At 41.6% G+C, this 27,172-nt stretch overlaps 1 protein-coding gene across 1 annotated transcript; it reads left to right on the top strand.

The window, feature by feature from the left end:
- Window positions 1–23: 23 nt before the first annotated feature.
- Window positions 24–27,172, top strand: VPS4B (vacuolar protein sorting 4 homolog B). The gene is made up of 11 exons (XM_066625636.1): window positions 24–226; window positions 6,169–6,280; window positions 12,635–12,785; window positions 15,290–15,357; window positions 16,303–16,422; window positions 18,732–18,888; window positions 19,670–19,818; window positions 20,089–20,170; window positions 21,586–21,805; window positions 23,323–23,460; window positions 25,685–27,172. The coding sequence occupies exons 1-11, from the start codon at window positions 203–205 to the stop codon at window positions 25,784–25,786; spliced, it is 1,323 nt and encodes a 440-aa protein (XP_066481733.1). The 5' UTR covers window positions 24–202; the 3' UTR covers window positions 25,787–27,172.

The following is a 27,172-nucleotide window of genomic DNA, read 5'->3' on the forward strand; positions in this document are numbered from 1 at the left end:
TCGGGGTTTGGCGGAAGCGGAAGCGCGGTTTGGTTTAGTAGTTCCCGGCCGGCGGTGGGCTCCAGTTGCGGAAGCAGTTCAGGACGCGTTTTGTTTCCTCCCTCCCCCCCTTGCGCACAAGGGGGCTTGGGCGTGTGAGTGTGTGTGGGGGCCGCTCGCGGGTCCCCCTCCGACGTCTTGGTCCAGCCTGTCCCCGCCCATCATGGCGGCCACGTCCAACCTGCAGGTGAGGCACCTGGCGCCCGAGCGCTTCTGGGAGGCGCCCTGCCAGAGTTCGAAGGCGGTTGGGCGGGGGCGCGAGGCTGGACGTTGGAGGCGTTCCAAGGGCAGGGTGGGGGTGGGGACCAGAGGCGGTCAGCCATCCCTCCCTCCAAGCTGTCACTGCTCTGCTGTCAGGTTCAGGGGTGGCCTTAATAGTCTGTGGCTGAACCTTCCTATTGGAACCTCCCTGTACAGGCATGGGAGGGGGAGGGGTGTGTGTGTGTGTGTGCTGCCTCTGAATATGGAGGCTCCATTTATTTGTGTGTGTGTGTACACAAATAAACTATGTGTACACACACACACACAAATAAATGGAGCCTCCATGTTCAGAGGCAGTACATGCACAAATGGAGCCTTCATGTTCAGAGGCAGCATGTTGCACAGCAGAGGTCTTCAGCCTTTTTCATGTCACGAATAGCTAAAGCCTGACATTGGGGACCCCACTCTTGATCCCTTCCCAGGACCCTGTGCACCCACTGCTGTCACCACCCTCTCCCCACCCTCGTGTTGCCCTCCCAGCCCCATTCACCATAACCAGATATTCCTATTGCAGCAAGCAGAAAAAGTCCCCCCAGGAAGCCTGGCACTTGTGGAAGTTTCTTAGCCAGTTGCTAAGAACCTGAGCAGGCCTGGGCACAATCCCCTGGGACCTGGAGGGGTACACTAAGTGCCTTCCTCTTTAACTGATGGTGCTCTAGTCCAGGAGTGTTTTCATTCCCGTAAGTTGCCATGACCCCACGGTGGAGCTTTTGTGACCCCATTGGGGTCCCAACCCCAGAAGAACACTGTTATCTGAAGGTCTGAGCCCTTCATATTGCGATCTCCATGTTCAGGCACGGGAAAGGCATTTATTATTTTAAAATAAATGGAACCTCCATGTTCAGAGGCAGCATGCCCCTAAATTTGTACAGGTTATGGGGTACAACAACCAGCAAAGACCATTGCACTCTGGTGCTGTCTTTGAGCTTCCTGAAAGTATCTGATTGACCACAGTTATGAAATAGGAAGAGAAAGCTGTCCTCAAATGTGCACAGATACATTCTCTTCCCATTGCTTGTGCAAGGCCATAATCTTGTTCTGTGCACTTGATGTTATGGCAATTGCCTTCAGGATTAACGGATGTGACTTCCACAAAGATTTTAGTCCTTAGTCATCTCATTTATAAACGAACTATGGGAAGCAAGGCATAACATAACAGCACTTTCTGGGATGGGAGTGTGTGATGATAAAATAGTTGTACAGTACTGCTTTATTTCAGCTGTATTTCATTGTGGAGCATTTTCCTCCAAATGCTGGAGTGTTCCATGTTACAAGGGGGCAGCCAATCAGAGAACTGGTGGGTGGTGCTAAAGAGAAGGTCCCCAGGTCTGAGGGGGTCACTCTTCCCCTCCCCAAGTACTTTTGACTGGGCAAGATAGGTAGAGCCCACTCTCTGGGGATCAGAGTGGAAGGCTACTGGGAGAGTCCCCAGGTGCATCATGTTGGCAACCTTCAGTCTCGAAAGATTATGGTATCACGCTCTGAATGGTGGTTCTGGAACAGCATCTAGTGTGGCTGAAAAGGCTGATTCGGGAGTGACAATCCCTTCCACACCGGGAGCAAGTGTAGTGTGTCCCTGGTCTGTCTCCCTGGCTATGGGCCTTCCTTCTTTGCCTCTTTGCCTCAGACTGTTGGCCAAGTGTCTCTTCAAACTGGGAAAGGCCATGCTGCACAGCCTGCCTCCAAGCGGGCCGCTCAGAGGCCAGGTATTCCCACCTGTTGAGGTACACTCCTAAGGCCTTCAGATCCCTCTTGCAGATGTCCTTATATTGCAGCTGTGGTCTACCTGCAGGGCGCTTTCCTTGCACGAGTTCTCCATAGAGGAGATCCTTTGGGATCCGGCCATCATCCATTCTCACAACATGACCGAGCCAACGCAGGCGTCTCTGTTTCAGCAGTGCATACATGCTAGAGCTTCCAGCTCATTCCAGGACTGTGTTGTTTGGAACTTTGTCCTGCCAGGTGATGCCAAGGATGCATCAGAGGCAGCGCATGTGGAAAGTGTTCAGTTTCCTCTCCTGTTGTGAGCGAAGAGTCCATGACTCGCTGCAGTACAGAAGTGTACTCAGGACGCAAGCTCTGTAGACCTGGATCTTGGTATGTTCTGTCAGCTTCTTGTTGGACCAGACTCTCTTTGTGAGTCTGGAAAATGTGGTAGCTGCTTTACCGATGCATTTGTTTAGCTCGGTATCGAGAGAATGAGTGTCGGAGATCGTTGAGCCAAGGTACACAAAGTCATGGACAACCTCCAGTTCATGCGCAGAGATTGTAATGCAGGGAGGTGAGACCCTTTCTAATACATAGAAAGGGACTAAGTATCAGCCTGGAGTGTTAAGTTCTGTTTATATTGGTCTGCTGTTCCCCCCTCCAGATATTGGGAGCTTTTATCCCCTCAGCTCAAGTTGGGATCCAGGCTCTCGGCTTAGTCCAGCACGGCCTACATGTGTGAGGCTTCCCTGCAGAGCCAGCAACATTCAGGGGATGTTTATCTGTGAGAAACCAACCATGCAGATATGTTTACATTTATGAACTGTTTATGTTGTTTTTTCTCATCTGTTAAGCCATCTGTCAATAAAACCTTTTTGCTTAAAACTTCTTTGTTTAAAACCTCTACCATTTTTCTGAGATCAGTGGTTTTATCAGCCTCCCTGCTTTGCAGGTACTATTGTCAGAGTAAGGACATTTTAACAACCTTAAATAGCATTCTTGTGTAGAAGTTTGCCCAGGGAACTGGATCGCTTGGGCTGGTTGCAACAGACTAGATCTACCAAGTCCCACCAAGCTGCATGTCCAAACTGATTGGAAGGGTGGGGGATGGGAAGGCAGTGAGAGCTTGGCACTAAGTATCACTTCCCTGGATCAGTGAGTGATCTCTAGAAGTTGTCTGTCCGTCACCCGCCCCCTGTCATGTCAGGGTGGTAGTAGTGTGGCCATTCTAAGAAAGTTGGGTAGGAAAATCACAGTTGCTTTTGATTGTCATAGTATTTTACCATATTGACCTCTTGTGATTTTGGCAGTCATCAAGTTATGTGGTGAGTGTGGGAAATAGAGACTTTTTAGGAGTACTTTTGCTGCAAAGTTTTCATAACAATCCATGCCATGCTTTTTAAAAAAAAAAAAGTGTGACACTTTATCACTGAAGAAAATGATTTTTTTTGGACTTCATCATAAAAGTAATATAATTATAATTTTAGTAGTAGGCTTTATACTTTCAGAAAACTTTCCATGTTGACTCATTCATGGAGAAAGATTTGCTTGTCTGCTGGAGAATGTGCATGTTGCAGAAAATTATGCAGAGCACTCTGGGGTGCAGATTCATTTGCAGCAGTTTGGGAGGCTAGTGTGAAAGGTGCAAGAAAAACACATATTTTGTGGGGATGGTTACAAAAATGGTTAAGGGGAAAAAATAAAACCATGTTTAGTTAAGCTTGCCCACTCAAATCACAGTTAGCTGGGCAAGGCAACAATTTTTTACCATTCATTTGCTGCTGGACCCTAAGCATAAGCAGTTGTCAGGAAGAAAACAAGAGGAAAAGGAAGTAGAAATGACTTCACTCACAGATAGTACTTGCACAGAGAGGAAAAAGTCATGAGCACTAAGGCCTACTCCAAATGTGTAGCTATTCTTTGAGAAAACAAATCCGTGAGTCACATCCATGGATTCAACCTACATATGATTTGCAATCACAGATTTACTGCAACCCAGGGCTTTCTTTGTGTGAAAAAACCATGCTAGACCCTCCTCCTGCACTGCCAATTGTCCTCTAGCAGACATCCTGTGTCAGCAGAAATCCCAGGAGAACTTACCCATAAAAAGGAATGGGAGTTTCCCTCGAGGCTTGAGGGAAGGAAACTTCCTGGGTGAGACATGTACTATAGTTTCCCACCTCAGATTTCACAGAGGAGTTTTCAGCCAAGATAGCAGTGTTCCCTGAGGTGAAACCCCTTTTGGGAAAAAAAATTAAATAGGCTCCCCTCCCTGGTTCCATGTAGGAAGGTTACCCCAGAATTAAAGTGTGTTCGTTCTCTCTCTCTCTCTGTCTGTGTGTGTTTGTTTGTTTGTTTGTTTAACTGATCAAGTGGTTTTCCAGGGCAACCTTTTCATTCAGAACTAGGGAAAGGAGCTTTTCTGGGTACCCACAAACCACTAAACAAATCAATCGCTGTGTCCTGGCACAAATCATTTGTGTTCAGTAGAGGAAGATGAATCATATCTCTGCTTCTTCCCCACCCCCCTTTCATGGGAACATGTGGTCTCTACAACAAGACTTGAAGATGGGGTGAGGGGGTTCCCCAACAGAGTACACGCCCCAAGGAAGGAAAGTGCTGCGAAAACCACACATTCTATATGAACCATGAATCTTTTTATAAGATTTTCTTTGTACATGTGAAAAATAAGCCCTACAACCACCCAGTATGAATACTGGGGGTGCATACATTGATAGGAATTTTGGGAATTCTTAGGGAACTGCATCTTCTGTTCTGGTCACTGTCGCAGTAGTGTGTAAGGTTTTTCTGTATGGTTTTGTTGGAGGGCCGAGTTAAGTTTCAGACCTTCTTTCTAAACAGATGTCCTTGACTGATTGCAGGTCTGCTGATGTTGTGGAAATTCCCAGTGACTACACTGTATAACACAAAAATTGTTTATTTTGAATTTTTTATACAATCCAGAGACATGAATTCCTACAGTTATCTTAGATTTTTGTATCAAAACTTTTTTGTTACCATAAAATTTGTATTTTTAGCTGTCCTAATGTACTATATTACATATGTAATGTAACTGCATAGCATAAATTTGCTGAACTATTGATGCTGTGCCAAAAAATAGCATCCTACTATCTGTCCATTCAGTAGACAGGCCAGTCAGGCTGCCCTGGTCCATTCTCTTCTGGCAGGCACTCAGCACCAAGTATATATGTAAACTTAAATAATTCAGCAGGGAAAGGAGAGTAAAGGTGAGGGTAAAAGGTGCACCAAGGAATTTATTCCAGTGGTCAACAAGAAGGGAATTCAAAGCTGTGGCCTAGTTGAACCGACTTGCTCATGACTTAAACTACACAGAGTAATTCTGCAGCTAACATTCACTCACTGTGGCATCCTGGGGAAAGCAGTTGGAACGAAGAGAAACAAGGAAAGAGGAACTCTTTAGAAGAAGGGACAGTTTTCCCAGAGATATTGAAGAATGGAGAATTTTAGGTGCATGGAAGAATAATGGAGAGATTAGTGGAAAGAAGAGAGTTTCCTGAAGTTCAGGCCACAGAGTAAGGCTGAGACTTTCTGTAACCTGAACCAAGGGGATGCAGACAAGGGGTGAACCTACACACACTTGCGGTGGAAAAGCTAGTCACGCCCACCGGATCAGCACTGTTAACTGATATCCCAAGTTACAGCCCTATCCTGAGCTGCCCAGGGCGCCCAGCCTCAGTGGCACAAAGAACGGCTACCGCCGGATCCTGTGTGCTCCGGGCTACTTTCGTCCCCTTCTCCTGGGTAAGGTAAGCTACCCCGTAATGGGGCTACTCACTTTACCGCCGACCAAAAGGTTGATGGTAAAGGAAAGGCGTTTGTGTAGGGCGCCAAGCCTGCCTTGGATTCGGTGGAGCAGAGCTCCACAGACCCACCTCCCTCCCTCCCCCAGCACGCCTCCCGCCTGCCCCCTCCCCACCCCTGCCTCCCGTCATGTCTCCCCCTGCCCTCTCTCAGCTTTGTGCCACCACGCACTGGGATCCCAAGAAGCTGAGAGGGAATTTATTATATTCTTGTTTTCCTGAACTTAAGTGTATTGGAAATATTGTTTAATACTCATTTATCTGAGAAATGTAATTTTAATTCCATCTCTTGTTTGTGTTTTTTCTTTTTCTTTTTTAGAAAGCAATAGACCTTGCTAGCAAGGCAGCACAAGAAGATAAAGCAGGAAACTTTGAGGAAGCTCTCCGCTTGTATCAACATGCTGTGCAGTATTTTCTCCATGTAGTCAAATGTAAGAATTACTATATATATAAATGATTGGAGCGAGCTGTTCTTGGAAGCTGCAGCAACATCTTAAAATTGTATGCTGTGGTCCTTATGATGGTGTTTGCAAAGATATGGTTTATTCAGTGACTATAAGCCGGCAGTATTGGGGGCAGCTAATTACTTGCTAAATAACATTGGACTCATTTCCTTGATGGGATGAGGCCTAAAGGTGTATCCAGATCAAAGATAAATATTCAGTTGTCTTTTACGAATTTCCTGCGGTTTTTTTCTTGTCTTATTGAAACCTTCTGAAGGTCTGTTAGGAAAAATAAGAATAGGATGAATCTGTTCCGTGACAGTTCACAAGATACCAAAGGTTACCTTATGAGGGCAGGTAATTGCTGCAACTCTTGCTTTAATTTATTGGAATGAGTGTATATGAATTCCAAGGATATGCAGTTTCTCCACAACAAAGCTTGTGGAGTAATATGGTAGGATTTTAATTTGTTTTAGGAAGATAGTTGAGTTTATCTACCAATGTAAGAAAGTGTCTAAGGGAAGCTCTAATGAGAAATTGTCAGGAAATTGGAAGGAACAGAAAGAAGAGGTGCTGGCAGAACATAAGGTAAGCTGGTAAGCAGTAGAGAGAAGGTGAAAGTGCTGGAACAACTTAACTATCTAATAGGGACCTTTTAGCATCTGTAAATTACCCAAAACCACCCATCACTTTAACTGAGCATAAAAAGAATCTAGGAAGTTACATTGTGCTATGCTCATCCAGAAATTTTATGGATTCTTTCCCCTCCAGGCTATTTGAATGGGCGGGGCTATCTTGCTGACAGTACCAGCTTTCCTCATACACACATTAAACATTTTGGTTCTATTATTTATTTTGTTCTTTACTATGCACATTATGATGGTGTAAGATCTTAACCTTGTCATTCCAAGTGGTTTTCAGGTGTAATTTAAACTGAGATATTCAGTTTGTATTTATATTTTACACATTGCTCGTTCATATTGGGCCATATTGTCTACCTTTGGATTTGTCTGGCTTTTTTTTTTTTTTTTTTTTTTTTTTTTTTTTTTTGAGGAACAACTTCATTTTTTCCAAACAAGAGTTCACTGAATTTTTTAAACTTTCTGGGGGAAAAGAACTACCCGCTCCCTCATGGTCTTTCAGTGAAGGCTCATAACATTCCTGTTTGTCTAGTGCAGGGGTGCTCAGTACGTCGATCGCGATCCACCGGTCGATCACGAGGCAAAATGAGTCGATCGCAGGCTTCTCTCCCATCCATGCATCCCTGGGAGTGAGCCCCGTCCTGGGAGTGAAGCTCCCTGGGAGTGAGCTCCTGTCCATGCATCCCTGGGAGTGAGTCCCGTTAACTCTACTGGGACTGACTCATGAGTAGACCTGGAGAGGAGCCGCTGGCAGGCTTCCCTCCTGTCCACGCATCCCTGGGAGTGAGCCCCATTGACTCTACTGGGGCTGACTTACCTTTCCCCTGTTTTTACACTGGTATGTATGGAGATCTGCCCCCCCCCAAACTTCCATCTGTTGGTTCTGTGTGCAAGGGGTTTGCACTGGTCTTGCTGTGATGTCTATATAGAGATTTCCCTCCCCCACACCTTTCCCCTGTTTTTGCACTGGTACATATGGAGATCTGCCCCCCCCCCCAACTTCCATCTGTTGGTTCTGTGTGCAAGAGGTTTTGCACTGGTCTTGCTGTGATGTCTATATAGAGATCTTCCCCACACCTTTCCCCTGTTTTTGCACTGGTCTGTATAGAGATCTGCTCCCCCCCCCCCACTTGTATTGGAATCAAGGAAGATCTGGTGTGGAGGTAGATGTGGTGTCAGCAGTGGCCCCTTTAAGGGTAAGGCCTGGGCTTCCAGCAGAGTGTGCTGCACAGCTGCAGCCACTTGAAGGCAATAGGGCCCTCAGGGATATAAGAGCACCTGAGGCAGGAAGGGCTCCACTTATTTATGTGAGTCAGCCTTTTCCTACATGAAGATCATTAAGTCCAAGTACCATTCCACCATGACTGATGAACATTTGGAAGTGTGCTTGAGGCTGGCTGTCAGCAGCTACTGTCTGGACTATGCATCCTTGGCTGATTCACTTCAGTGCAAGTCATTAAAGTAAACTCAAGTAATTACAAAAAATGTTTATAGTTAATTATGTTGTGTTGTGCAATATTGGCTTATGCAGTTATGCAAGGTACACCAACATACATTGTACACATAAATGTTATATGTTATGATGGCGCGAACATTGTAAAAAAAAACTCTGGTAGATCTCCGGGCCTTGCTGGGTTTCAAAGTAGCTCTCGAGCCAAAAAAGTGTGAACACCCCTGGTCTAGTGTTTGAGTGATGCTTTGTTTGTTCTCTGATGTCTGTGCTTCTGTAATAATGCTGTGGTCTAAATAGTTGCCCCCCCCCCCCATTGTACTTATTATGACTTTAAAATGTACAATATGTAGAATAAATAATGTGGTATTTGTAAGCCACATTGGGTAATTGCTTCAGCATGGAATTGGAGGGATATAAATTCTATAAATAAGTAAATGTATCCTTATCAGTAGGGGTCCTGCTTTGCCTTCAACACCAAGAAGATAGCCGTGCATTATCCATTAAATATTTGTTTAAAATAAATGTTCTCCACTTTCCAGTATCATATTTTCAGGGTGACTTACAGCAAATTTTAAAAGGCAAATGAACAAATAAAAACAACAAATAAAAAACAGAATTTTATAGCAAAAATGGAGCTCTTGAGAGCCAGTCAAAATCTGCCAAACAACTAAAAGCTATTAAAAGCCCAGGAAAGAAACTATTTTCCTTGACAAAGTCAACAGATTGGATTAACATGAACATTACCAGGGCATTCATAACTATAAACAGGTCATTGTTTTCAAGAAGGGTAGGTGCTTGCATACTAAATGAAGCTGGTTAAATATGTTTTGTGCTGTGGATGACATCTTCGTGTTTCTGCAGAGGTCTATTTGATCACACTTCTAAACTGCAAGCATGATCCTTCAGAGCAGGAGTCCCCAAGCTATGACCTACGGGCCACATTTGCCCCTGATCAGCAGGTTGAGTCAGTGACATAATTACATCCTCCAACACCTTCCTCCCCTCCCTTATCTACTACCATGCGTTTTTTCTTCCTAATGGAAGCAACTACCAGCCTTGGTCGCTCTTGTTGAGAGCCAAGTTGAAAGAGAGAGTTAGCAAGAAGTCCACAAATGCAAGCATTTTTCAAATACTGTTCCCTGATTGTGAAAATTGTTAGTTATTTCCAAAATGTTTGTATCTTCTTTAACTTATAAGAGCAATACAATGCTGAAAGTTTGGAAAACCCTGCTTTAAAGGAATTCAGTACAGTCCAGACTCTGTTTCAAGCCAACAGTGTATCACACTGTTTGTTGGCATAACTGTGAATTGGCATAGCTGTGCCAATGGGACATGCACTGCATTCTGCAGTTGGGTGGCAGTATATTGCCTTATCAGGATTGAGCTTCAGTTTATTGGTCATCAACCAGTCTATTACAGACTCCAGAACTTGTTAGAACATGTGCTGCCACACATGTTTGACATGTGATGAATTTGACATTAAGGAGAATCATGTGTCATTAGAATATCGATGACACGTAACCCTAAGTTCCCAAACATCCTCTACTATTGTGTAAACATTAAAAAACAGAGAGATAGAATGGAACCTTGTGTAAATAATTATTTACAAGGTATTTTCTACCATCACCTATTGACTCTGCACCTATCTGATTAGTCAGGAAGGAGCAGAGCCAACTGGAGCAAAGTGTCTCTAACTCCCAACTTCGTCAGTCTATCTAGAAGAATCTTGAGGTCAATAGCCTAGAACAGTGGTTCTCAGCACTGAGACCCACTTTTAGAATAAAAATCTCTCAGGACCCACCGGAAGTGATATGACCAGAAGTGACATCATCAAGCAGGAAAATTTTTAACAATCCTAGGCTGCAATCCTACCCACACATACCCAGGAGTAAGTCCCATTTACTATCATTGTTTAAAGAATATACATAGTAGATTGTTAAAAGTACAGGTCTGTAACCTTTTCCAAATGCAGTCCCATACCATGGTAGCAACAAGTCTTAATATATTAAAAATAAAATTTTGAAATGAATGGGGACCCACCTGAAATTGGCTTGCAACCCACCTAGTTTGAGAAACACTGGTCTAGAAATCTGCTGTGAGAAATGTAGCAGAATTAACAGATCATGCAACCCCTGCCTTTTCCCCTTGTGTAGGTTCACCAAGGTGACTGAGGCAGATTGAAGCTGATCTAGAGATAATTGGTTTCAGAAGTGAGTAGAGTTGAGCAGTAACTGCCTATTCTTACCCTTAAAGGGAGTTTTGACCTGTGGTCATAGTTGCTAAGATCTAAGTTTTGTTCTTCAGGAATGGTTTTGCAGCCATCTTTCAAGGTGGTCAGTTGCTTTCTCTTCTTCAACATAAGGTATTTATTTCCTGAACTCACTTAATCACTCCCCCCGGCTAAGCACTGCACATCACTATAGAATATAGTTGAGTGGAAAGAATATGGAGAGGTATGATCTAAGCATTCTCGGACTTTAATTGACATTCATCCAAGCAGAGATGGTTGGACTGAAGACTGCATGGAGAAATATACAAATCAGAAATATACAAATCAGAATGTACAAACATAATGTACACCAGGGGTTCCCAACCTGCAGGCCATGGACTGGTTCCAGTCCATGGCCTGTTAGAAACTGGGCCACACAGCAGAAGGTGAGCAGCGGGTGAGCAAGCGAAGCTTTCGGGGTCCAGTTAAACCTCTGGACCCCAACTTACCTCCGTGACCAGCCTCAGCAGAGGCCTCATCAGAAGGAGGGTGACAGAACACAGGAGGCAGTTGTCAGGGATTGAGTGTCTGGCCTCCCTGCACCTCGCCCAGTCCCACCAGAGCGGTGGGGAAGTGCTGGGAACCCCAGGGCCTTCTAGGCTGTCTCCAGCTGATGATGCCAGAAGTGGGCAGGCTGGTGCCTGGTGCGGCCCTGGCTTTTTCCACCAGGGGCTGCTCCCACCAGGCAACTCAGGGACCTGCTGTCCATGGGTGACACAAGGTGAGAAGCCTCCCTTGCACTGTGAATGGCAGAAGGTATACCCCAGCAAGGCAGGCAAGGAGGGAGCAAACTGGCCAGGGAAGACAGGCTGCGAGGGAGGTGCCGCTAGCCATCAGGCAATCACAGGGAAAGGGAGCTGGGGCCCCTTTAGATGGCCCTACCGGAGAGGAGGGGTGGGGCTGTGGGAGGCTGACCAGTACCATAAATCTGGGGGGGAGGGGCCTGATGGGCAGTAATGAACAGGCAGTATGGTGAGGCAGGAGGCTGTGAAGCTAACAGCCACCTGCCTGGGACCCATCTCAGGGCTGTAACCCCAGGAAGGATGAAAGCGGGGTGACGTTACCCCCTTCTCCGGAGTCTAGTTTGAGGCCCCCCGGCAGCCTCACCCTGCCAAGGTCCACCTGGAGAAGACTCGGGGAAACCCCCTTCTTCCCAGCCTTTAGCAAGGGAAGGCACTCGATGATTCCCCTTCCCCCCTCCCGATCTGTGGAAGAATTGTCTTCCACAAAACTGGTCCCTGGTGTAAAAAAGGTTGGGGACTGCTGGTGTACACCTTGCAAATATGTTACAGTGAACTACCAAAGGAATTAATCAATGTAATTCTTTGGGTCAGATGAAGCAAATTTTTTCTTTAAAAGCAGAGCTGGATGACTTTGAGAAGATGCAACAGTGGCAGACAAAGTTTCACCACTTTCACTGCCACCGAAGCCCTAAATTGTACTTTACTCAGTATTCAGTTGTATAAGCTCTGTTGTAACATCTTTGCTGTCATCCCAGTCATTCCCTTGCTCCTGGCTCTTTAGAAAACCAGTGAGCTAATTGGGCTCTGCTAACTGGGAGGAGGCATCTAAAAAGCAACTGTCATTTATCTGGGTCATTACTATATTCTAGAATCCACTAGGACTTTGACACAGTGTCAGCAACACCATCAAGAATTCTTCAGGATCTATCAGCCTCCGGGGTGGACCATCCTAACTGGTCTCCAGCCCCGGAAGTTCCAAGCCTCTGCAATCCAAAAACTGAAGAAAGCTATCACTATCTCTTGTTTTTTTCCCCAGAAACTCTTACTGAATCTCCAAATTGTTGATGAGGAAGATGCAGTACTTTAATAATTATTACTTTTGAATAATGTAGCCATTGGTACACTAGAAATCTTAGATGATAACATTTTTGTGTTCTGAGGTGGATTTTTTTTTTAAAGTCAAGTACATTGGAAGTTTGACTTGGATCATGATCCAGAATATTTTCTTATTCTCAGATGAAGCACAGGGTGATAAAGCAAAACAAAGCATCAGAGTAAAGTGTACTGAGTATCTGGACAGAGCAGAAAAGCTGAAGGAATATCTGAAAAAGAAAGAAAAAGCTCCCCCCAAGCCAGTAAAAGAATCTGGTCCAGCTGATGAAAAGGGGTAAGTTAATGTAATTTACTCCAACTTTTTACAGGTTTCTTCTCTCTAGGTCCTTTTAGTTGTGCTAGAACGTTGCATGAAAATATGACATATAAGACATGCTTTTTTGCGTATGATGGGTAGCATCCTAAGGCACTCGAGTACAGTGATACTTGTAGCAGCTATCTTCCCTGCCTCCTCCTTATGAAAATTCTGTGCACCCCCCGAAAAACTGCTCTTGAGGGTGAGGGGCCCTTTGATATAGTGTAGAATGCAGGGAAGAGGCAGGGACTACTGTGGGAGGTAGAAATGGATGAAAACCACATGGAGGCAAGTTTCTATGAGATTTTTTTGGCCAATTTGCCTTCCACAAAAGCCCCTGCATTGCATCCCTCACAGTACTGTGGTGTCTCAACTCTCAGGTGTGTATTGGTGAGGCTTAAAAAGCTTCTGAAGGAAGGAGGGGGAAAGACAATAACTTGCATGAACATTCGTTGGGATACAATCCCATTGGAAAATATTCTTTATTGGGATCTAAAGTTGATCTCGGGTTCTTGTGTTTTTCCTGAGCACTTACCCACCTTGCCATTCATTTCAGTTTTTAAACATCTATAGACCTGTTCACCTGTGATATTTTTGAAATGTTCACACCATGGGAGAAGGTAATAAAATAATAAGACGTGATTATCATGATTATTTAAACATGTCTTATCAGGTTCCAGGGCCTCCTGTCAAACAAGAATATATCACAAACAGAAACATAAAATTATTTATTATTGAACACAGTCTGTGGCCCCCTTCAAATGTGCCATGGTTCCTGTTGGGAATAGCTGTTCTAGATCAGGGTACTCCAGACAACAGGCCGGATCCAGTGTCCTCACTTATCCCTGTTACCACTTATCCCTGTCCCTGTGGGAACGGGGATATCACTTATCCCCGTCCCTGTGGGAACGGGGCTTACCGTTCCATGGAGGAGGCTGCCATTGTTGTCACCTATCTCCCCCCATGTTCATTGTGGCCTGCCACTTTCGCATTCTGCCACCCCAGGAAGCTCTACACTTGGGTTTCCTAGCAGATGTGATGGTGCAGAGCATACATGGGAGATCCGCAGCAACAATAGCAGCCTACCCGGCAGAATGGTAAACTCTGATTATGCCAGGGAGGCTGTTTGCAGGGCACAACAGTCTCCAGTTTGAATACTGCTGCTCTAGATCATAATAATACTGAACATTTGTATTATGTTTTTGGAGCGTGCAAAGTGCTTCATGTGTATAGTGATGTTCTTACAGCAGCCTTGTAAGGTGCGTAATTATCCCCAAATAGTAGCTGGAGAGCTGAGATTGAGAGGAAATGGACAGAAGTACCTGGATGAGAGGCAGGGGATTCAAACCAGGGGAGTCTTAATTTAGCTCAGTCAGTTTGCAGCTATGCTAAACCAGCTCTCATTACGCTTCTAATTAGGCATGCTCTTTGGTTTTTCCCTACAGCAACAGCTTTCTCAGCTGTAACCCCAAGTTTGCTTACGGAGAAGGAAGTTAAAGTGTAGCCTGTGGAACTTCTTTTTCACTGAGTGGAACATTGGGGTATTGGGGACTCTGTTCCATTATTGCTGATATATATCCTCTATTTCTTCTGTTGAGCAAATCTTTGTGGCTGCTTCACGCAGGCTTTTTATTTTCAGTGTTGGGAGTGGGGGAATGCAAAATTATTGTGAGCCAGGCTTTGACAATTCAAATGATGATAGAGAAAGATTAATCTTACGGTCTACAAAAAACTCTACTATTCCATTTATCTTTTGACAGTGATATGCTTTAAATTAGATTTTTCCAGTATTAAGGTTTCTAAATAATGTCTCTGTTTAGAACAGTGGTTCCTGAACTTTGTGTTGGGACCCACTGGTAGGAACGGCCTGATTTTTGGTGGGTTGCCAAAGGGTGATTGCCTCATACCTGAGGCTATTCAAAAATCAGATACTATTACTGATAATTATCCTGCAAAGAGCTCAGTTCCTGATGTTTGCAGCATGTATAAATATAAGGAGATAAATGTTTTAGGGTCTTTTTTCTGACTATTATTATAAGTAAATAAAACATTATTTCTTTCTAGATCTCTTTCTTTAAAAGTCTGGTAAACCTAGGTGTGTCCTGATAGAGTGTCATTTTAAAAAGTGGGTCCCGGCACTAAAAAGTTTGGGAATCACTGGTTTAGAATATTCATATACCACTTTTCAACAAAATTCTCAAAGCAGTCTACATAGCAAATGAATAAGAAAATAAATCCCAAATTGCTCACAATATTTTTAAAAAGACATGAGAGAAGCCACTAAGAGGGATGATGTGCTAGGAAAAATAAGAATACTTGTTGTCTCCTAGGGAAATAGGAAAACCACCACTTTAAAAGGTCCCTCCTTATCCAGTTAGCAGGGGTATTTATTGTAAGTGTGTCATTTTCCTCCTTGATCAGAAGGACCTGTCTCTGCATTGGAGGGTATATGTGTGTATACTTCTTTTATGTACTTCAATTAGGAATGAAAGTGATGGTGAAGGAGAATCAGATGATCCTGAGAAAAAGAAGCTGCAGAATCAACTGCAAGGTAGCTTTATGTCACTCTGAATGTCTTGAACAAAGAAATTTAGTCATATTTCAGGCCAATTGTTGCAGGGAGTGTAGATTCAAATGTTTCGTTAACAATTATTATCAAATGTTAATTGGGTAGATTTCCAAAGATTTTAGATTTTTCATGTTCTCCGATACTTTGTTTTTCCTTACCTGCTCCTTTGGCACCTCACTGCTTGATCCTATACAATCAGGGATCACATAGTGGGCAAGGTGATGGTATGTTCTTACATAGTATTATCACTGGGGGGACATAAAGCAGCATTGCCCTGAGGGAAGGGGGGACATGTCCATATTCTCCCTGAGATAACTGGGCAGTGCTTCTCATTTTTTATGCTGTGTTCCGAGGGCAGTTTTCTTATTTGTTGCATCATGGAATTTGAAAAGTGCAACATGAATACTAAGCAATTTTGCTAAGGAGTATACATTTTAGTAATATTGCTATACAGCTGTATAGCTATAATCTGTATTGTATTGCTATAATCTGTACAGCTGTCTTATTCTTTTGCTGCCCTTTTTCCAACTGAGGGAGAAATATCTTGAAAAGCCCCCCCGTCAGCAGTAATCAAAATCATATTGATATTTAAAGAAGAAGCTCAGTAAAAGAAATTGAAGTATCTGAAATAATTGTGACTAAGTTTGGCATTAATCTCCTGTACACACCAATTAGTTTTGTTTTGCGGAAAAGAACTACCCTAACACTTGTTAACATGAAAAACAGCATTTTGCAAAAATTCAAACTTGTGTACTCCTTCGTAAGCTTCAACAGTATGACTCTTCTGCTCTGTTGGACTACAGCAGATATTGATAAACCTTAACTGAATTGGAGCTAGGCTAGAAACTAGCGTAGACCTTATTTAATAGTGCCATTAAACATCTTGAAGCAGTGAGCCCTCCTAAGTGATAGTGTTTCATTGCATAGGTGCCATTGTCATGGAGCGACCAAATGTCAAGTGGAATGATGTTGCTGGCTTAGAGGGAGCAAAAGAAGCTCTTAAAGAAGCAGTAATATTGCCGATTAAATTTCCTCATCTTTTCACAGGTAAACTAATCTGCTATAAAATGCTTGTCAATGTTTGGCTTGTCTTGTGATATTCATTCCCTTTTAGTCAAAAGTTCTCAAATGTTTGAGTTATAAGGGGTAGCTTTAACAGCTTCTGAAATATGGAAAGCTGCCCTGTTAGAAAGTCTGTCTGTGGATGGCTTGAGCTGTGCTTGAGCTACTGTTATGTCAAGTATGTAGAACAGAAGTTGGTAATAAGGGCTGGTGCCAGCAAAGCGAATGGTAATAAAATTGTAGAAAATGCTTCTCAGACAACATTATGACTAATGAGGAAAAGAGGTGATTGTTGGTTGAAATTAGTCTACAAAAACATAATAGTTGTGAATATATTCCATATAACCTGGCTGTCAATCTGTGAGTCTCTTCTGGTGTTAAAAGATATAGTCAAGTCAAGTCAACCTTTATTAGGCATAAACATTTGGTAGGTGAAGACTCTGTACGGAAACCGTAGAGAGAATATAAACCTAAGTAGTACACAAATATATGTATATGTGCACACCTATGTGTACTCATAGATACAAACGTACAATACATTTTACATACAAACATGTATTATTTAAAAAACAAAATAATCAGTTACTCTGCAGATATTGCCAAAGATGTAATGTACTCAGTGATTACTTGCTACAGAAAGCTTGGCTGGATTCAAATTACTCAAATTTAGGAACTGAGCGACTGAGAAGGTTGAATGCTCTACATCACCTGCTAGAAGGAATTGAATTATAGCTTTCTCAGAATGCCCTGTTTTAGCATGGAGCAAGGGAGAGAGAAATTGCTATCTTAGTGCTTGACATCTGGGACAGTGCAACATAATGTGTGTGGATGATTCTACTTCACCTAAATTGCAGCTACATAAATGATCTTCCCAGGAGACGTTAAAAGATATATCTACAGAGGTGCTTCTGTAATGTTTGCTGCTGCTCAGGCATGAAGGTGTACTTGACTCCATATAAAGTAAAAGCTTAACTGGCATCTCCATCTACCAATAAGACAGTGGGTGGGAATGCCAGCTAACCAAGCGTGTTACTTAATTGTGTCAGTTAGCAAACCATTCACTTATCTCCCAGCCTTTCCAAACAGGGCTTCCCCTGTGGGACTCTTTTATTCTCACAAGGGCCCTGCTTAAGAAGTACTCTCTCTGTTCCTAGAGAGCCTTCATGAGAGAGAAAAGCAGGTAGACCAATACTGCAAAGAGGATCCTGTCCAGAAGGTAGAGGTGGGAGGGGTGTTTTAAGAACTGGAAAAACGTTAAACAGCATATCTGGTTAACCAGCAACCCCTATTCCCCATGGTTGCCAAATAACAAAGCTTTAAAGGCCTTCATCTCTTATGCTAGTTGTCCAGAGTCAAGCCAGTAGTTTCTTCTGACTTATAAGATGCTGGAAGTTTCTGTCAAACATGTAAGGTATGTGATCTGCCATGTACAGACAATTTGTAATCCATGTTTAAGAGCCCATATGGTAGAAAGTCTAAAATTAGGGAGGCTTGGGTTCAGATCCCTTTTCACTTATGAAGCTTTCCCAGCATGACTTTGGGCTGGTCATTATCTCTGAACTGAATTTTCCTCACAGAAGAATTTTGTGAAACAATGCTGACTTCAGACTTTGTTACTGATAGGATTAACTGGAACTGTTAGGAAATGTGCATCTCAACTATTTTGAACTGAGATTTAACATAAAGATCTGGTTAGCATGAGACTTACTCAGGTATATCTTGACCAATCAGAGTATTTACTAATTATTGTTTGCTAATCAATTTAGTAATCCCTGAGCTAATTTTTGTTTCCTAAATGATCACATATTTTAAATTGTAACCCAAGTACAGTATACCCATGTAGAATGCTTTGAATGGAGCTGATCAATTATTTGTACTATTTGGGGTGTAGGTCTGTCTGTGTGTTGATGTTTCTATAAGCAGGCAATGGTGCTGAGTCTGCCATGAGCCCTAAGTTGAAAAAGAACATGCCTTTTCTGACAAAAGGACATCAGAATTAGTCATTCCCACAAATTTTCCAGTTATAATCCTGCGAGTACATTTTAGCACAATCTGAGGAATCATTCCTGATTAACATTCTTTTATGTGTATGACTTCATTCCAGACAGCTTTTGGAGATTTTAAAAAAATTGCGAGGAGTGATTGTGTACAGATGTCACAAGTGATTCATTATTGTATGAGGTGACTTTATTTACTTGAGGCAATTGTGAAATTTTACCAAGTTGAGGAAGCAATTTCTCAAATAATACTTTTTCTTTAAAAATGTGTGTGCCTTTTTTTTTTTTTAAATAAAGGGAAGAGAACCCCCTGGAGAGGGATCCTTCTGTTTGGACCTCCAGGAACAGGAAAATCCTATTTGGCAAAAGCTGTTGCAACAGAAGCTAACAACTCTACATTTTTCTCTGTATCTTCTTCTGACCTTGTTTCAAAATGGTTGGGGGAGAGTGAAAAGTAAGTAATTTTTCAGATGATGAAAGCTTCCAAACTCCACTCCCCTAGGTTTTTAAAAACCTAAATCTGCAGGTGAGCCTTGACAGCCTGTGTCAACTCAGGCTCATTCCTGTGCCACAACCAAGCCCTGTGTACCACCCACATCTCTTTGGCCACATTTTCTCTCTCTGTGCTGCAGAGCGTGACAGAGGCCAACAGCTGCATCTGCATAGCCTCTGTAGGGCTCCACGCAGACACAAAACAAATAGATAATTGGTGCAGTGAGATGCTTAAAGTGTGTGTGTGTGTGTGTGTCAGAGAAGGCTGTTGTAGAAATGGAAAAATAAGAGGGAACAAAAGCAGAAGTTGTTATTATGGGTCTGTTGGGGTGAAAGAAACAGCAGTAGCAATCATACTTGGGAACCTTCAAACAAGCTAACTCCTGGCTACTTTATCCTGTTAAATATTATACCTGTATTTCAGCGTACCGCACAGGCATTTGATGTGCATAATGCAATACGTATTTTGTTCTTCAGTTTCATAACCTTATTGCAAACATTCATCTGTATTCTAATCAACTGAGGGACTACCAAGAACCATATCATTTCATTTGTCAGAATGTGTATGATGTTGTCAGATGAAAGATGTTTTTATGGGAAGTAAAGCAACTGTAAGATTTAGTGATAACTTGTCTGACTACACAAGACTAATAACTAGACATTTTGTTGAATCTTAGAGTATAGTGTAATTCATATGACTGTAAATTCTGTCATTCTGTAAGATATCTTAAATTGTTCCATAGGCTCGTGAAGAATCTCTTCCAGCTTGCCAGAGAAAACAAACCTTCAATTATCTTCATTGATGAAATAGATTCATTGTGTGGTTCCAGAAGTGAAAATGAAAGTGAGGCTGCTAGACGAATTAAAACAGAGTTTCTAGTTCAAATGCAAGGTAAGGTTATTGGTTTTCTAGGCATAGTTAAAGTAATATCTTTATTTACCTGTGACCCAGCATTCATTGTTCTGCCCAGAATTAGTCTGACCCTGTATTCATTAGATTACAATGCATGAAATTCATTTTGAATTATGAAATGTTTTTTTAGTTAGAGGCATACTAATGTTGAGATTTATTGAAATGCCTGTTGTACCTTATCCTTTTCATACCTTATTTTAGAGGTCATGTAATACTGAATACTGACAAATTTTGCCTATTTTGATTCAGGAGTTGGAGTAGACAATGATGGGATTTTGGTTCTAGGAGCTACAAATATACCTTGGGTTCTAGATTCTGCCATCAGAAGAAGGTATAATAGCTTCACTACTATTCTTTGGCCCAGTCTAAAATATAATCATTCCACTTCCATAGTTTTTCAGATTGAGGGGCTACTTGTCCTCAGACTGTTTAGTGCTACATCTTCCCTGGTGTCGTCAGCAGGCCCTGGCCCAAGCATTAACACGACCTTGCAGGCTTAAAATGCTATTAATTTATGGTGTTGCAAGTTGTTTGCATTGCTGTATAATTCTGAGGGATTGGGATGTCAAATTGTATTGTAAATAAAATATTTATGCCATCCTGCTGATAGAATATGTAAGATCTGTAAATATTCTGTTGCAATATTTTCTTACATAAAGAGGAAACACAAGGAAGATCACTTTGTAGTCTTTACACTGAATATTACTTGATTAGGCAACCAATTTTTAATCTGTGTTTTACTACTCTCAGTGGAAAGAGTAGGGCAGTCTTGTGGTAGTGGTAGGTTAAATATTCCAACGTTTTATTTTTAAAGTGTGCTGACCATGTGGACTGTTATAAAACCCAGAGAGAGAGACAATGGTGATAATAAAATTGCCCTAAACTTTAAATTCATGAGACATTTGGTGTTTATCAAACCTAAATTTACCTTACTTCTCATAAAAACAGGAAGCTTGATATAATGTGGGACATAGAATTATACTGTTTGATATTTATGGAATGTAGAAATAGAAATGCCTTAGGGCCCAATCTTAATGGCCCATAGTGCATGTGCTGAACTCCAGCACTGACACTCAGTGTCATAAACATGCTGTAAAACACATTTACGGCACTGTGTGGGTGCTGGGCCCGGTGCTGGAAGGACGTCAACCAGCATTGTGGGTGTTCAGAGCAGGAGGGAGTGACCAGGGCAGAAGGGAGGTGGGATCAGCATAGGCCTCCTCCACCTGATTCTGTCATCTTCATCAGGCTGAAAATCCTGACATGGAGGTTCTCACGTCTGTGCTGGCAAAATAGCCGGTACATTGCAGGGATTTTCCTCAGGGGGAGGGATCGACAGTCCTCTTTCCCCCAAAGAGACTTCCAATGGCTTCCTTGTGCTCGCAGGATAAAGCGGTAGCCATTTTGTCTCCATTCTTCTGCCAGATGCTGAGAACTATAGGATTGGGCTTCCTGTTTTACTCATTGACCGCTTTAAAAAAAAAAAAATTTCTGCCTCCATTTCTCTGTTCTCAGAAATAAGCAAGCAAAATAACTGAGTAATTTGAAATAGGCTTGAATGCTAATCTTTGTTTCCAAAACCCTTTAGTGCCTTGTTGGGCAGAGTGCTAGTGATTTGTTTGATTTTCATGGCTAGATTTTCAAAAGTTGCAGTAAAGAGAGAGTTTCCTTTCCCAGCAAGCTATACTGTACTGGAAAAACAATTCAAATGTGAGTTCTCAATTTGTGTTTATTTCTTTTAATGAGATTTGAGAAGCGCATTTACATTCCCTTACCCGAGGACCATGCAAGAAGTGCAATGTTTAAGCTTCATCTTGGGACTACTCCAAACAACTTGACTGAATCAGATTATCGAGAACTTGGAAAGCGAACAGATGGTTACTCAGGTGCTGATATAAGTGTAATAGTACGAGATGCCCTAATGCAGCCTGTTAGGAAAGTTCAATCAGCCACACACTTTAAAAAAGTAAGTGACTAAAGTAAATTAACTCTTAATTTTTTTTGTGTATTTCTCTAGAACAATTTTCAGTTTGTGTAATCTTTTCAAATTTAAGTAGTTATAGGTTGTGCCTCATTATCCACTGATTTGACTCACCACTGATACCAGGGTCATAGTAGCTGGTTAAAAGTACAGGTCTAACATTTCCCCAACTGCAGTTGCATACCTTAGTAGTATCAAGTCTAATATATTAAAAATAAAATATTGAAATGAATGGGGACCCACCTCAAATTGGCTCTTGATCCATCTAGTGGGTCCTGACCCACATTTTGAGAAACGCTGCTGTATAACTCTCCTGTCTTGTAAGCTTATATTTTAAAAGCAGCTCCTGTTTTACATAAGTGCTCTACCCCCAATTATCCTAAAATCTCTGAATTAAAAAAGTAGATATGTTGAAGTAACAGGAGTTTAAATAAATGCTTTATTACTTTGTAGTTGGTCACAGTAAGCCGCTTGATTCCAAATCTCCAAGTAATTGACCAGATACTTGATTCTGCACTAAATTCTGCATGCAACTTAACAGTTGTACTCATGATTTTCTGGATACCTAAGCACAACTTGGAGATAAAAAACTAGGGTGCTTCTTTGAGGAGCTTATTTAAAACAAATATTTGTTTAGGATATTTTTTTAGGTGTCTTAATACTCCCACTGAATTTCACCATTTATATATCTGTTTCCACCAGGAACTAAGTCACTAGGTGGTTAATCTGTTCTAACTGCTTGCCAGATCAGAAGAGTGGGGAGAGGTTATGGTAATCTTTCATGAATCCATGCTCTGTTTAGGTATCCTGAGTCACTCAATTTTAAGTATTTTCAACTGTATCACTAAGACAGAATAGGGATTCTGCTTGTGACCGACCACCCTGCTACTTGGCAATCTCCCTGAGCTTGTGTGGTAATTTGAATCTGGGTCTTCAGCTCTAAGTCCAATTCCTGAACCATGACACCATATTTGCTCATTTAAGCTGCTCTTACTACTGTTTGCTGGAAAATTCATTTACCAAAAAAGAACTGAAACTTCTAAACTACTGGCAAACAAGTTTGGCACAAATGCAAAAGTTTAAGTTCAAAATGTCATATAGTGTCACTCAAGAGCTCACTGTAATACTTGTGCATTTCATCTTTGCCTTAATGTGGTTTTGTCTCTAATCTGTTGAGTTTGGGGAGCAGGCAAGAGGTGTGGGCTAGACTCCATGGCCTGTTATTTTTGCCCAAGATTGTCAGCAGCTGTGTTGCCACCCATGTTCTTGAAATATACAATAGGTAGCATGCCAACCAGTGATTCTGCTTTTGGAGGCAAAGACCTTTTCTGTGAGCAGAAGATTAAAACTCCTGATGACAGAAATGCATTTCAAATTGTCATTCAATTTAAAAAAAATCCTAGTTTATCAATTTCCAATGTTTTCTGTCTTTTCAAGTTCCCTATCTGTAATTCTAAAATATTTCATACCTGCGACTTATTTTATTTTTGTTTCTTTGCAAGGTGAAAGGACCATCATTGTCAGATCCTGATGTCATAGTAGATCTGTTCACTCCATGCTCTCCAGGAGAACCCAGTGCTATTGAAATGACATGGATGGATTTGCCAGGGGATAAGCTACTGGAGCCTGTAGTTTCCATGGTCAGTCTTTGTCTTGATCTCGGAACCGCTGCATCAATCTTGGAAAGAGCCTCAGAGGTTCTTAATTAAATGTGTCTTATTTTCAGAAATATTTTGTGGCTATTGAATCATAATGAATTACAACAATGACATGCCACCGTGATCCTCTTATTGTGTGGTGTGTTCTTAGACAATACATACTACTTGTCTTGTCCCCATGTGCAGGTAAAGCATTCAAGAACTCGTTATAGTGCATAACAACATACATGGGTAGATACTTCTCTGTGCCATGGTGTTTTTGTGGTTGACCATAAGCCAAGATAGTCTTGGGATAGGCAATTTCTACACACCTGAGTTGTGTAACGATTCCTTGCAGATGACTAGTTTGCTAGACAGGTGGCTCAGGTTGCTGTGTAGCACATTACTTCTTAGTACTTGATTTAATTAGCTCACCAGTGTGCTATAATAAAAAATTTGTACTAGTAAATGCATGCAAGTCTGTCCTAAAACTTGCTTCCCATTCATGCTTTATATGGAACCTACAGGCTCCTGTGCCAGCTCATAATGGACAACAAATGATGAGGATTTGATTATTCCTCAGAAGGTGGTGTTAAAGGAGAACTCTTATCTCTTCACTACCTCTCATAAAATACTCGTAACATGTCGTTCTTTTTTTTGCTTAATATTAGTTGTATATGTAATGCCTGTAAAATGCTTAGTCCTACTACCACTACCTTGCTCATTTATTGCCTTGCACATTATAAAACCTGGAGATGCTTATACAAAATTGCAAATGTAAGTATTGTCTGTTGATTGAAGAAGATAGTGAAAACTATTAGTCATATTTCTGCTTATAATGTTGCAAAGTCTATTAATATATGAGACATCATGGCTGGCATTCAGAAAGTTGTGCTCATAGGTGCTACACTAGGGGAAGCCACCATCCCCAGTCTATAGAAACCCCTGATGCCTCCAAAAGTTAATAAGCTCAAATATCCCATTCCCTACCATTTGACTCTTCTTAACTGATACTCTGTGCCTCTGAGGTTACAAATCTGTGATTTATCTGTTCAGAGGGGTCATTTGTTGGAGGCTAATCTTTAGGCCTCCCATTCTGGGGAAACTAAATTGTTGAAAAGTAGAGCAATGGTAAAATTCTATGCGTGTTTTCTCTGAAGTAAGTTTCATTCTGTTCAGGTGCATTGAATTGTCATAGACTCTCAAACTCACAGGGGAAAAAGATGGAAGCAATAAGTGTGGTGTCCGTTGTGACTTCATATTAGACATGGAAGATAGGGAGATGGGGACCAATGGCCAGAGTTGACAAAGGCCAAGGTTACCAATCTCTCTCTGCTGAGGCAGTTTGAAACATTATAGAGATCATGGATCTAGGGTGCCAATCTCCCATGAAAAAGTGGAGACAGAGGCAGAAAAGAGTTTGAAAAGCAACCTGTGTAGGGCAAGGTGTAGTAGTTAGCTGATTCCAGGGAAGGGAAGTATGGCGAGGGAACTGAGATTGCTTTTCCAGGGGAAGTGATGCTCTGAAGGCAAATTACTGGGCTCCAGAGCATCAATTTTGCAGTAACTTTATGGGGAAGGGAGCAGAGAAGAGGGGAGACTAGTTGAAAAAGAAGTCTGATACCCATCATGGATGTCGATTGGCACAACAGTTTTTGAGTGATGGAGAGAATTGGGATGCTTGATGCAGCACCAGCAAATCCACGAGCAACAGGAAAACAGCAGAATGAAAGACACAAGATGTCTGTGAGCCTGTTTTTGCCTTTAACCGGGACTAATTAAAAATAGGGTAATAGCATCTAAACTTTGTTTAGATTGTGAGCCCTTTGAGAACAGGGAACCATTTATTATTTTACTATGTAGACTGCTATGTGAATTACTCTTGTTGAAAAGCAGTATATAAATATTCCAAATAATAAATAAACCTCTTGTTCCCAACTGTCACTATTTTAATTGCCAATAATGTGAGCAAATTTTCTTTAAATTTTTTTAAATTTTCTTTATAAGTGTTTCTGTAAACACTTGCGTGTTTGACAAAATATGTAGAAACAGACTATTGGCTTTTTTTCCATGGCATGGCCTTACCTTGTTGATTTTTCTTTCCTCTTTTAAATCAACTGAAGTCGTGAAGTATACGCTATCTTTTGTGTATCAACTGTTCAGGAGTTTGTGTGTACCTAGCAAAGTATATTTTTTAACTTTTTTTTTTCTTTTCCTGCGTGGACAGGCTGACATGCTGAGGTCATTAGCCAACACTAAACCAACTGTGAATGAACAAGACCTGGAAAAACTAAAGAAATTCACAGAAGACTTTGGACAGGAAGGCTAATCCAAAGACCACTGTGACCCTTAGGTTTCTTTCTTTGGAATTCTCGCCTCTTTATTGCCAATAAATGAATCGCTCCTTCCTTTGTTTCCATATGGGACTAAAGAGCCATTTGCAAGGACCTTTGAGCTTTTGTAATTTCACTTTTCAGAAATATCTTAAATTTCACCTTCTGAGAGCATAATATTAGGATCTCATGGAAAAGAAAGAGGAAAACATGGTAAATTATATTTAAAAATTTGGCTGCCCCTTCAGATTGTGGTTTTTAAGAGTCCAGATTTTAGGTAATATATACTAGTCATAGTTATAAATATTTAGTTTATAAATATTTATATACTCCTATAGGTATTTAAAAATATGGCTTGGAAGCAGCAGAAGATCTGTTTGATTGCCAAGTATTTTCAGTGTCAATTTTCCTGAAAAATAATTGCTTCCCTTTGAATTATGCGGCAGAAATTGGTAATACAGGTCGTTAAACTGGAGAATACTGTAGGGTACAGCAAAGAAGTGAGCAGTGGATGTGAGGGGGGGATTTGCATTTAAATAAAGGCCAGTACCTACTAAGTACAATACCAAGTTGATACTTTTTCGGGTGTGTTTCCTGCTATGTGGTATTTAGACATTGCCTTAAGAGCAGCAAGCATTGTTTTTAATTTGCCAATAAATACCTGTCACTGTGCAGACTACCAGAGAATAGGCTTAAAATGTAAATATTGGGGAGGAAAGCTGCTCTGGTTCTCTTTCTAGTTTTCCAGCTTTATTCTCTGCGGGAGTTTAAACCAAATGAAGAACACATTGTATTTCGTAAGAATCTGTGACCAAGCCTGCAAACAGAGTTGTAGTCAGCCACTGGTTAATGGAAGAGAAGGCCATTCTGGACTTAACCTTATTTTCAGTCAATTTTTGGACCAAGGAATGAAGAGTTCAGTGAACATAGGAACATCTGTTGCCAAGGGAAGTTGTCTTCACTATGACCATCTTGTTTATTAGTCTAATAATTAAATATTTTGGAAATGAGTTGACATTTCTCTACACAACATATAAAGTATCATAGATTTTTTTATGGCCTTTGCTAAGAATTATGCATCTTAGAGAAGTGCCTGAATATAACTTACAACACTACAGTGTCAGCACTAAGTTTGTGCCTTGTAAGTTTGCCCTGGTTGTAGACTAGTAATCACACTAGTATCAGTAAAGTAACATGTTGCATTATTGCTGTCAGACTGTATCCTCTAGATGCTTTGACATTATATTTTTTCATGTTTTAAGTCCTGTATAGTCACTATCTCATAGGCTTTGGTTTTCTCTTGATGTACATATTTTGTGTACCTTCTAAAATCATAGGACTGGTGCAAATTTGTCTCTGAAGTAAAAGGTTGCAATACAATA

The sequence above is a fragment of the Tiliqua scincoides genome, chromosome 4 (assembly GCF_035046505.1).
Source record: "Tiliqua scincoides isolate rTilSci1 chromosome 4, rTilSci1.hap2, whole genome shotgun sequence".
Taxonomy (NCBI): domain Eukaryota; kingdom Metazoa; phylum Chordata; class Lepidosauria; order Squamata; family Scincidae; genus Tiliqua; species Tiliqua scincoides.

Bases quoted from the DNA above. Each gene is read 5' to 3' on its own strand.
- VPS4B (XM_066625636.1), top strand. From the start codon at position 203: ATGGCGGCCACGTCCAACCTGCAG. The intron at 227-6,168 runs GTGAGGCACCTG...TTTCTTTTTTAG, and splicing joins CGGCCACGTCCAACCTGCAG to AAAGCAATAGACCTTGCTAG. The intron at 21,806-23,322 runs GTAAGTGACTAA...TTTCTTTGCAAG, and splicing joins CAGCCACACACTTTAAAAAA to GTGAAAGGACCATCATTGTC.